The following is a 12,108-nucleotide window of genomic DNA, read 5'->3' on the forward strand; positions in this document are numbered from 1 at the left end:
TCCTAGCGCTTAAAATTCGGCTAAAAATTATAGAGAATTTTATCTTACGTAATAAACTCATCGTTTACGTAATTAAAAACGTCTATATAAGACAAGTAACGACGACCAGGCGGCCATGCACACACACGCGCGCGAGTTTCAACAACCTGCATGCGCACCGCCTTCCACGGGCCGGCCTGGGCGTCTCTCTCGTGCCGGAGTACTCTACCGCCGCCGCACGCCCGCACCGCCAGCCGCTCCACCCGCCGGCCTGTACGTCTCTCTCGTGCCAAGCCATCCACCACCGCACCGCCAGCCGGAGGCCGCCGCCGCCGGCGGACCGGTCGAGCAAAAGCGGCATCGTCGTCGTTGTCGGTGGGGCCGGCTGGGTAGTGGCGCTCTCCTCGGCGACGAACCTGCAGGTGAGCGAAGGAAATCAGGTAGCAGGCTGCCCCGGCCGATGCAATTCAACTTGACGGTCGGCGCCCTTAGATTTTCTCCGGCCGTTTGGCACCCTTTTATCCGTACAGGGAGGGGGCATATATACATTCATCCTCATCGCAGGTTAATTCAATTTAGCCTCTATCTTTAGCTCGCTTAGCTGATGAGAGCGGCAGCGGCCGTCGGCGCTGCGCCGCATGGGCTGGTCGTCGACGACGCGGTCGGTGAGAACAAGTCCGTGCAGCGCGCCATGACGATGAAGCTGGAGGAAAAGAAATGCAGAGGTCATAGCTTGATCGATCTGGTTCCCTACATGCGTGTATATTTGCCGATTGTTCATCGATTATACTATATCTTAGTTTGTTTGATTCTGGTTTCAATAATTTGTTCGGTTCTGTGGATGCAGTGACTGTTTGCCCGGACATCAACGCCGCTATGAAGCTGCTGCTAGAGCGAGGAAAACAATTCGACTTCGTGGTGATGTCAGTTGAGTCAATTTGCAGCTTAAGTCACGATGAAAAGAAGTTTATCTGCGAGGGCGTAGGACTGAGACTAGTCGGTATGTTTTTCTTCTAACATAATAAATGTTTATCAACAACTTTTTTTTTCTTCATTGTTTCAAAGCTACTGCTTGCATTCATTAAGTTGGCGACGGAATTGGGAATTGAAGTCAAAAATCCATCAAAATGTATCTTGCATGTTTGAATCGAAGTTAGTGACGGTTTTGAGTGACTTAGGCCATGTTTGATTCAGTTTGAGATTATTGCAATCCAGACTATTGAGTAAGATTAATATAAGTTGTATTATTATAAGCTATGGTAGAAATATCCATGAGTTGTTCGTTTTTCTAAATTATTTGAGCCCTAGATTAGTGAGTTTGTAAGGCTAAAGTCTACCATGCCATTCACTTTTTTAATACATGGTTTATCCTTTTATCACTTTACACAAAAAATACAAATTTTAAGTAGCTAAAAGAGTCATTTATTAATAATTAAAACATTCATGAATAATTTATAGATACAATAGGTTTACACAGAGTCGCAGTCAAACACTCGGTTCGCAAGCACACACAGGCTCCGGGAGATATGAAGGGGTACAATATTGTATATTATTTGATGTGCCTTTGAATTATTATAATATGTGGTAGATTATAATAATATATCACAATAATCCTTTTATTTATTTTAGATTAGACTATAATAATCCTAATCTGAATCACATAAGATCTTTGTGTGTATTATGATTAATTGGTTTAGTTCCCTTTCAAAGTTAATAACTATATTATGAGATAACATGGTTTTGGAGATTAAAAAATGTCACTTAAAGATAAATATTAGGTGGCCCAATTAATCTAAATCTAGATTATATGAGGAAAAATATATTTTTATGATGTTCAAAATGGTTTATATTGATCTTGTAACCTATCATGCATGTACCCATACGTATACATAGATTAATTAATGTATCGATCATTTATGCTTGACAATTAACTCTTCTTTTTTCACTTACTCAATCCAGCACTTATGGCGGAAGAAGACAATTTCTACCGTTTAACACCCATCCTCAATGCTTCTATGTTGTCGCGCCATGATGGTAATAACTTGACAGTAAATAATGCATCGGCAATCAACAATCAACAGAGAGAGGGTGTGTTTCAGGAGCCATATATAAAGTATCAGCAACGGGAAAAGCCAAGACTCATCTGGACACCACAGCTAAAAGATATATTTGAGACAGCGTACAATCATATCTTACTTGAAGGCAAAAGTAATGAATAGCTTTATTTATCATTTCCTATATAATTATACATCACTACTAATTAAATTAATATATATATATAGACATCTAGATTAGCATTTTAGGCTAAAATTATTTTTTATTGAAATAATATTATATTTTTATATTAGAATATAAAACATTCTTTATTTATATTTTTTTAACTATCTTACGTTTAATTAGTACTACCTTAGCAATTGTTGTTTCCTATATAATTAATAAAATAATCTTACTCGTTATATTTTAAACTCAAATTATAAAAATATAAAATATTTACATTTTTATCATATTATAAATCCAAATTTAAAATTTCATAATTAAACACCAAAAAAAAATTATTTAACATATCATGCTTTTCATATATCAAAAAATACACTTTTAAATAGAATACTTTAAATAAAGTACTTCGATTATACACTCTTGTTTTTTTTCTAAATGCTACTAATTATATTGTTTAATTGTTATTATCATTATTCATTTATATGTTATGTGCTTTTTCTTACTGATATCAACATTGATCTTTAAATTACATTACATGATAAATTATTTACTTTTGTTTTGATTAGAACCAGTGCCTACTGATATACTAAAAGTAATGAAATTGTGGATGGATCCATCGAGTGATATGGAACTAACACGAGAGAATGTTTCTAGTCATCTTCAGGTAACAAAATTAAACTTTTCATATTTAACTAAGAATAAATAGATCTTATTATTATACTTTTATGAATTTGTTATGAATTGTTAATTATCTCATAAATGTTTCTATAAAATGCAGAAATATCGGACAAAAATCAATCATATTCGAATATATAAGGAAAACCAATATGAAGAAGTGCCCATTTAGCAAATTACATATTCGAGATCTTTACAGATGGCGTATGGTAAACCCTCCCAACAGCACATGGAGCAGGAAGATACTAAAATGTGATGTTATTGTCGTCTTTTAAATCATAGTTTATCTTAGAATATACTACTTTCTAATACTTTGTCAAGTCTATAGATGTTAGTTTGTATGTTTGAACTCTATTGAGTTGATTAATAAAATAATTATTAGATCAAATATAAATAAAGATTAAAAAAATTAAATCAACTTTTAATAATTAAAAAATATTACAAATTTCTCTGTTAAAAAATTTCAACCAACAACGACACATGACTAATAGGCATTCCTCTCTTCTAAAGTTGCAAGTGAAACCTAAGCCTTATCACTTTATTTATAGTTTAGACACACATTAAAAAGTCCACTCTATTTATAGTAATTTATAGTACTCCAATCCGACCTATACATTCTTAGATTAAGCCACATTAGCCATGCACACATACGATCCGATCTTTACTCATATACGATCCGATCTATACTCATTACAAGGAGAATCGTAGCCGCCGGTCAAACACATTATCCGCGCCAAGCTGCCAATCCTGCCACGCCATATAAATAGCCATGACCCAGTGCGAGTAAACTACATATTTGAGATCTTATTCGATATCTTAACTCGATATATGTAGATATCTTTACTCGATATGTTTACAGATGGCACAACCTTCTCCAACAATACCCAAACTTTCCACAACAACACACGGAAACACACGGAAAATGAAGATACTAAAATGTGATGTTACTATCAAGCTTATTGTCTTATCAATTATAAGATGCCAAAATATGATGTTATTATTGTCTTCTAAATCATATTTATCTTAAAACATACTACTTTCTAATACTTTGTCAAGTCTCTAAATATTAATACAAGTAAACATGAAAGATTTAAATCAACTAATAATAATTAAAAATTATTACAAATTTCTCTCATAACTAAATCAAGCCTAGACACACATTAAAAAGTACGAATTGGCACTAAGATAAAATATGAACTTATAGCTCTCTAATACGACTTATATTTAAGATCTTATTCGATATCTTTACATATGGTATATGGTATCAATTATGTCATCCCAAACCCTCTCCAATAGCAACCAAACCCTACATATCAACACATGGAGGATGGAGATCCTAAAATGTGATGTTATTATCAAACTTATTGTCTTATCAATCATAAGATACCAAAATATTATATAATTATCGTCTTTTAAATTATAGTTTATCTTAAAACATACTACTTTTTAATACTTTGTCAAGTCTTTAAATGTTAGTTTGCTTGTTCGAACTCTATTGATTTAATAAATGAAATAACTATTAGATTAAATATAAGTGAAGATGAAATATTTAAATCAACTAGTAATGATTAAAAACTATTACAAATTTCTCTTTTAAAAACTATCAAACAACAACAACTCATGAATAATAGTCATCCCTCTTTTCTAAAGGTGCAAGTGAAAACTAAGTCTTATCCCTTTATTTATAGTCTATACACACATTAGAAAAGTCTGAATTGGCCCAAAGATGAAACCTATTTCTAGGAATTAATAGCGCTTTAATCCGATCTATACCTATCCAGATTGAGCCACATCAGTCATGCACACATACGATCTGATCTTTACTCCTTACACGGAGAATCGTAACCGTCAGTCAAACGCATTATCCGCGCCAAGCCACCAATACTTGCTGGCCATGTGCCTGGCTCCAAGACCCAGTGACCATTGAGCAAACTACATATTCGAGATCTTATTCGATATCTTTATAAATCGCATATGGTATCAATCATGTCACTCCAAACCCTCCCCAATAACATATAGAGTATGAAGATGCTAAAATGAGATATTGTTATCAAGCTCATTATCTTATTAATCATAAGATGCCAAAATGTGATGTTATTATCGTGTTTTAAATCATAGTCTATCTTAGAAACATACTACTTTTTAATACTTTGTCAAGTCTTTACATATTAGTTTACATGTTCGAACTCTATTGATTTGATAAATGAAATAATTATTAAATCAAATATAAGTGAAAATGACAGATTTAAATTAACTAGTAATAATTAAAAACTATTACAAATTTCTCTCTTAAAAGCTCTAAAACAAAACCAACTCATTGTGCCTGCGAGCCTCTCCAGCCTGCCTAACACACATTGCCCAAAAAGTCTAACGTGCGCACCCATGGGTCGAGCAGCACTACCGGCCCATACGTTGTTACAACCCAAAATATATGTGTCATGGGCCATAGTAACTTTGTGTGGTTTTTCATGAGATTTTTCTTTATTTTACAAAACCATGTTCTTTTACTTTATACATATACAGTTTACATGTATAAATTTATATGTATAAAGATTTTTATATAGAGAGTATGCATGTGTGTGTATATATGTATGTGTGTATATATAGCAAAAGTAATCTATCCCTCTCTTAGGATAAGCTATTCTATACCCTCTCTCTCATAAGGCCCAAACCCCCCTCCCACCCTCTTCCAAGGATCTAAAACCTCTTTCCTGACCCGGTCAAAGCTCTCCCCCACCGATGAAGCCTATTCTTTGACCTTTCTCTACACCCTACCGTTGTCCACTCCCGTCTATCTAAAAAATACAGTAACATATTTTATAAAATACAGTAACAATATCAAAATATAGTTATGACGTATCTAATTTTTTAAATCATATCTTTTAACCATTATGGTAAAAATGGTTTTAAAAATAATATGAGACACATGAGATATTGCTCTCTATAGATTTAGAATACAATCTTTTAGCTCTCCCACATATATTAGTTGTACTGTAGCAACAGTATGCAGTCACACCGCATGTTATTACACTTCTATCATGATGTTACTGTGCTTCTATCACGACTTTACTGCAATTGTGCAGTGGCAATACATATATTTTATAGCAACATAGTGTTATTAGTACATAGAAGGTGTAACGCTACTACAGTTATTACTATAGCATTAGTGTATACTAATACAAATCCTATAGATATTTCTTAAGATTTCAAACTTTAAACAACTTTATCTCTCACCTCATATATTATTTTTTAAAAACATTTGTAGCACATTGTTAGGAAAAAAGTGATTTAGAAAAGTGGATCGCTCATGGGTATGTTTCGACGGTGTAAGTGTATATTAGTCATCGTGTTACTGTATTTTTATCTTTATGTTACTGCACAATTCCTGTGAGATAAGAGGTGGGCTTAGATAAAAATGGGGGAAGCTCATATATAACAGGTTTGACCCACGGAGAAAACCTTTAACCAACCTTTTAATGAGTTGGAGGTGAATTTTAGGGCTTGGAAAAAGGATGGGATGTGGGATCGGTCTTGCATGGCCTTGGAAGGGAGGGAAATAGAATAGCTTATACGAAGATAGAGCACATATTAGTGTTGCTCTATATATATGTACTAGCACAATGCCATGCTCGCTACGGAGATAAAAAAGAATCATGTGTCATGTGTACATAGTTTAATAGACCAGCGCGAGCTATGATTGGTACCATGTGCAGCTAGAACAAATGAAAGACATATTTTGGCTATTATTTTGTTGTAATTTCCTATCAGTAACCATAAGTTAACACGCTGTGTAATGTGACTAGTCCTATCGTTGCTCTTACGGCAAAGGCAAAAACTCTCGCTTGAGCTTATTTCACTTGGTTGAAGTGGTGCGACGTGTTCTTTTCCACCCTATTATTTCTAGTTTCTCATGTTGCTTTCCAAGCAATTAATTAAATGTTATAAATTTTGTAAAAAGTTTTTCAATAAAAGTTTCCCATCTCATCTTTTCTATAAAGATTTTTAATTCTGTAGCAGTTAATTTCATAGTTTGCATTAATAAATAGAAAAATATCCCTGCGTTACACCGGGTCAAGCTAATTTAAATTGTATAAATTAAAATAAATTATGAAAATAAATTACGGATTAAGTCAGGAATAGTAATTAATCAAAATAGAAAGAGACAATTGTAAATTTGACACTGGTTTGAAATATTATTGTAAAACTATCATAAAAAATTGAAAAAATACTGCTAAATGTCATTCGAGTGGTATCCATGCAATTTAGAAAAAACGAGTGACAAATTTGCAAATGACCCAAATAGAAAGCGGGACAGTTTCACATGATCAGATGGCTATGGTTAGATGGATGAATACGTCGTTTGATTCTTAATTCCCCCATCCTAGGTTATGGACAGTAAGTCTTATCCCTTTATTTATAGTCTAGACACCCGTTAAAAAGTCTTAATCCCCCCTAAAAAAAGTCCTAATTGACTCTAAGATAAAAGTCCTAATTGCCTCTGAGATAAAACTCTATCTCTTGTATTGAGACACATCAGCCATGCACACTGAGAATCGCAGCCGTCCAGCGCCGGGCACGGTGCGTGCCGCGTGTCCGGGTGGGATCCGATTCGCCGGCCAACTTACTTTTACGCACGCACGCGCCCGGGTCGTCGGCCTGCTCGCGCGCCAGCCTCCCCCCTCGCATTGGGCCACATCACATCTGCGGGCCTCTCTAGCCTGACTAGCCATCTTGAACGAGCATTTGGGTCATCGTTGACGCTAAAATGTAAACGTTGACGCGTCACACACGAAGTCCTAGAAATCAATTTTAGACAGCTCCAGTGCAGGACCTAAGTTCTTAGAAGGTGTGCGGACGTGACAGTTAGTTTGATCCTACAACTCCAAGATGGACGGTAAAACAAGCCGATCGGCTATCGAGCCGATAGATAACTAATAATCCAACCGATCAGATGTTAATACTGCAATGGTTAGCCGATAGGATAAACGATCGGCTGTAAAAAGCTTAGATCGGCTAGAAACTCGATCGAAATAAACTTGAAATAAATATTAGACCAACATAACCCACCAAATCACTTATTAATCTTAGTCAATCGGACAAACCCTTATAACTAAGTCGAACTAGACATACAGAGATTAGACTTAACCAGCACAGTATGCAGTCGCATGACATGATTATAGGAAACATGAAGATCGATAAGGCTAATAAATAAACCGATGAATTACTTGGAATAAACAATGAATCATATGTTACGATCGGCTAAACCCAATTTGCGTATGATTCTCACAAGCCGATGCAACATAAATAACTGTCGATCTAACTAAATCAAGCTGATTAGCATATAAATAATGCAGGAAAGTAATCGGCTGCTCTATTGATGTAAATATGATAAGCATGTAGATCGTCCAAAATCATTGGCTATAGACGGCGGACAAACAACCCAGATCTATAAAATACCTAGCCCAGATTGTTAAGAATAATCATAGAAACAGACCCAACCAAGGCAGATTAAACCTAGCAATGTCAGGATAGATACTAAACAGATCTCAATTGCTATCAAGCCAATGAGTCGATGACTAGTAACTTATCGGCTAGTACCCCGATAAAACCATGAACAAAATACATCGATCTGATATAAACCATCTGACAAACGCAATCTACTAGATCGGACCTAACCGAGACAATACTAGATTGAATATGTCAAACAACAAATATCAAACCCATGTAGATCGTCCAAAGTGGCCGACCAGATCAACTTAAGATAGAGAAGTAACTCAAGTTGAAACTGATACGATAACTAGCAATCACACTACCAAATAGAAGATTGGACTGAACCGAGACAGTCCTAATCTAGCCGATGCGATTACCGTAGTCCGGCGGAACGTAGGACTTACCCCTTCGCCGGAGATCGAGACGATGCAGCCCCGCGTTAGGTGTCATGTTCCGTCGGAGTTGAAACCTCGGTTAGGAGGGTGGCGATGCGCCGAAAGTAGTTGATCTAAATTATGATGTAGATGGTTTACAATGACTCCGGGCATATATATTTATACCTTCGGGTGGATGCTAGTTCGTGTCAGACACGGCTCCTAATAGATATAAAGAAATAATAAACTATATCTTTAACACGACACGGTTTTTAACAGATAAAAGAAAACAAACAAGTCCCGATCAGACTTTAATGTTTTAGAAATAAAATCCTAACTAACTCTAACTATTAGATAAAATTACGCCGCCAAGCCTTGGTCTTCACGATTCCATGTTAAATTCGAACTTTTCCGGATAAAATTTCTATCGGTAATTATACATTTTCTTATCCGAATCCAATACAGAAATTTACCAAATTTTAGTGTTAACAGTTATGTCCCCTCTTGGGCGAGCTGGCCCACTGGCAGCGTCGGCTTGCTGCTGTTGTCACTTGTCCGAGCTGCTTCGGCCTTTGGCCGCGTTGCTTGCTCGCTCGCGGTCTTCTCTGCAGCTTCGGCTGAGCTCTCTCCACTTGCTAGCCGTGCTTTTCTTACACGAACCAATCCAAAATAGTCATCTGTATGCATGTTGGATTTGCTACGTACACGTACATGCATGCTCACTGTAGCAAGCATGCCATGCACATGTACTGCTTCTCTTCTTCCAATTCCTTCACAATTTTTCGATGCGTCCACCCGACTTGTGAAGTATGTCGTTGCAAAGATCTTTTCTGCATGGTGTCTGTTCACTATGCACCACCTTAGATCCAACCCTATGTCACACCCCAAATAATATCATTTTCCAGAACGTTGAGTATATTAATCATCGTCCCATGAAGACAAGTATACAAAGACATATTTAGTTATTACAAGTCAAATTTTACGAAAGCATAAATATGGTACTAAAATAGGCCACCTTAGGCCCATACAACCAAAGATAAACAAATAAAACAGTAGAAGACTAAACAACGATAGCACAAGTACTTGAGTACTGAGCAAACTAGAAACCAAAGCCTTTACCTCCTTCTGGTCCGTCTTCTGAGAATTTTTGGGAGCAAGGTTGAGTACAAACCACATTACTAAGCAAGTCAACCGAAAAATGATATAAATGCATATGGGAAAAAAGAAAAGACATAATATGTTTTATATTTTGTGTAAAGCTAAGTTTGTAATATTTTAATATTTTAAAAACCATATACAAATCCAGCCCTATGTCTAAGCAATATTATCACGACTGCGCTAAACCACGCATTTGCCGGTCATAAACCTCATGTTAACCTTATGTCCATGGTTAAACTACCATATAAGAGTACTAAGAATTCCATCCATTCATTCAACCATGTTATTAGAGAGAGAAATATAACTTGGGCACATTGCTAGGCATGCACATGACCACGAGCACGGCTATTCGAATGGTTTTGAACTCTGATCAGATTTGTGTAGATTTACTCACAAGACACAACATAAAACACATATTGAACACCACGACGGTGCTCGTATAGAAGTTGTGGCAAGACCTTCCATGCAGATCACCTCAAAACAAGACCCGTTGAAGTTTCGTAGCCCATAAGCCCCTAAAAATTTACCATTGTCAAGTCAGAATCAATTGACCCTGGCCCCAAACTCATCATATCAATGGCTTATGTTTTGAGATAATCTATCTTTCCGGTCATGTCTTACCCATTAGGTATGTGGTTGTACTAATATGCTTAGCAACAGACACCTAGAGACTGGTTTTTATATCTATCGAGGTCTTCTAACAAAACATTGCACCTTGTGGCTCACCTAGAAACAGATTTGAGAATTTTGAATAGGGATCCATCATGTCCCGCTATATCAGCCATAATTCCATTACGTAAACCATATTTTAGTTGTTACCACTAATTATAAAGATTGATTTTATGTTGAATCTAAATATGTATAAGCCCAACCTATAGCAACTAGCAAGTCCATCATATAGGAAGTCAAACAAGTTATTTTACAATTTAACTAGGCTTCATAGGGTATGGATAAACAATATCAAAGTGGCCATAAAGCAATGTCATAGGAATAATAACTAAATAAATTAGTGAACGTATAATTTTATAAAGCAATATATATATATATATATATATGTGAGTAAAGTAGCATAGATTTTTGGGAAAAAAATGAAAGGATCAATGTGTTCAGGTGATGATTGGCTTGCCTTGATCACTCCCAAAATTCTTCTGCTTCCACAGTGACGAACATAGGCTCTTCCGGAAAGGCGGAGTCTACATGACTAACGTCAAATGGAAGCAAAATGGATAAGACAACAATGAAAGTAAGAACCAAACAATACAAAAATGGGTTTTTTAAACTGTTAGAATGGATTAGTGATTTGAACATATCCATTCAGAGTTCACACGGCCGAGAAAAGTCTGTCTGAATTTTATGTGTCATTCGGGTTAACGTTTTGCAATTTCGTTAATTAAACCAGTTCTTTTGGGCAAGAAATAATTGATGAAGATACAAAGGCAAGCGAAAGGTAGGTATCGTCACTGCAACAATGGCATGAAAAGGAGGTCGATCATCGACGTACCACTGAAATGGCGGCAATTGTGGCTTGATGGGTCCCCGGGAGAAGTTGTTGTTCTAGTGAACAGAGGGTTGGCTGGTATTCTCCTCAGCAAACAAACTCAATGACACATACAACATCCTCTGAAGCCATCTAGAGAAAACAAAAGTATGTTAAAGTTCCCTAGGAGGTGGAGGGAGGGAGATGATGGAGAAGATAGAGGAGAGCTCGAGCCGAGGCTTCACCGCCTTCATCAATGGCTGGTGGGAAAATGGTCGTTGAGATCCGGCAATTAAAGTCATGATTGAGTGGGAAATTATGAGGGGGAGGCGATTCTGTTCCTCAAATCAATTTGAAGAGAAAATGTCAGGAAGGAGGTAAATCAAGCAGTTGGTTAGGGTTCCAAGAAAGACGATCGGGCACGTACGCACATGTCGCCACAGGCCTGGATGGGGTGGGCTAGTGGAAGAGCAGGCAGCCCACGAGCGAGTTGAGAGGAGATGGCCTCATGGGCCGGTCAGGGTGGCCCAAAAGGAAAGGGAAGAGACGAAGAAGGGAGAGATGGGCTGGCTGTGAGGACAAATTTGTTATTTTAGCCATCAAACCAGATAGCTTCCCTAAAATGGCCATGGAACCGTGAGCTTCTCTAAAATGGTCCTACATCCAAATATCCAATGGCAAACCATTTAAATGATATTTTTATTTTCTTTAATCAATTTTCAATATATTGACATAGAC

The 12,108-nt window shown here is 36.5% G+C and overlaps 1 protein-coding gene across 1 annotated transcript; it reads left to right on the forward strand.

Annotated features, from left to right (window-relative positions):
- Positions 1-358: 358 nt before the first annotated feature.
- On the forward strand, positions 359-3,155 carry LOC107305058 (two-component response regulator ARR10-like). The gene is made up of 6 exons (XM_015841488.1): positions 359-401; positions 572-704; positions 827-979; positions 1,939-2,187; positions 2,763-2,860; positions 2,975-3,155. The coding sequence occupies exons 2-6, from the start codon at positions 584-586 to the stop codon at positions 3,041-3,043; spliced, it is 690 nt and encodes a 229-aa protein (XP_015696974.1). The 5' UTR covers positions 359-401; positions 572-583; the 3' UTR covers positions 3,044-3,155.
- Positions 3,156-12,108: the final 8,953 nt, after the last annotated feature.

The sequence above is a fragment of the Oryza brachyantha genome, chromosome 1 (genome assembly GCF_000231095.2).
Source record: "Oryza brachyantha chromosome 1, ObraRS2, whole genome shotgun sequence".
Classification (NCBI taxonomy): Eukaryota; Viridiplantae; Streptophyta; class Magnoliopsida; order Poales; family Poaceae; genus Oryza; species Oryza brachyantha.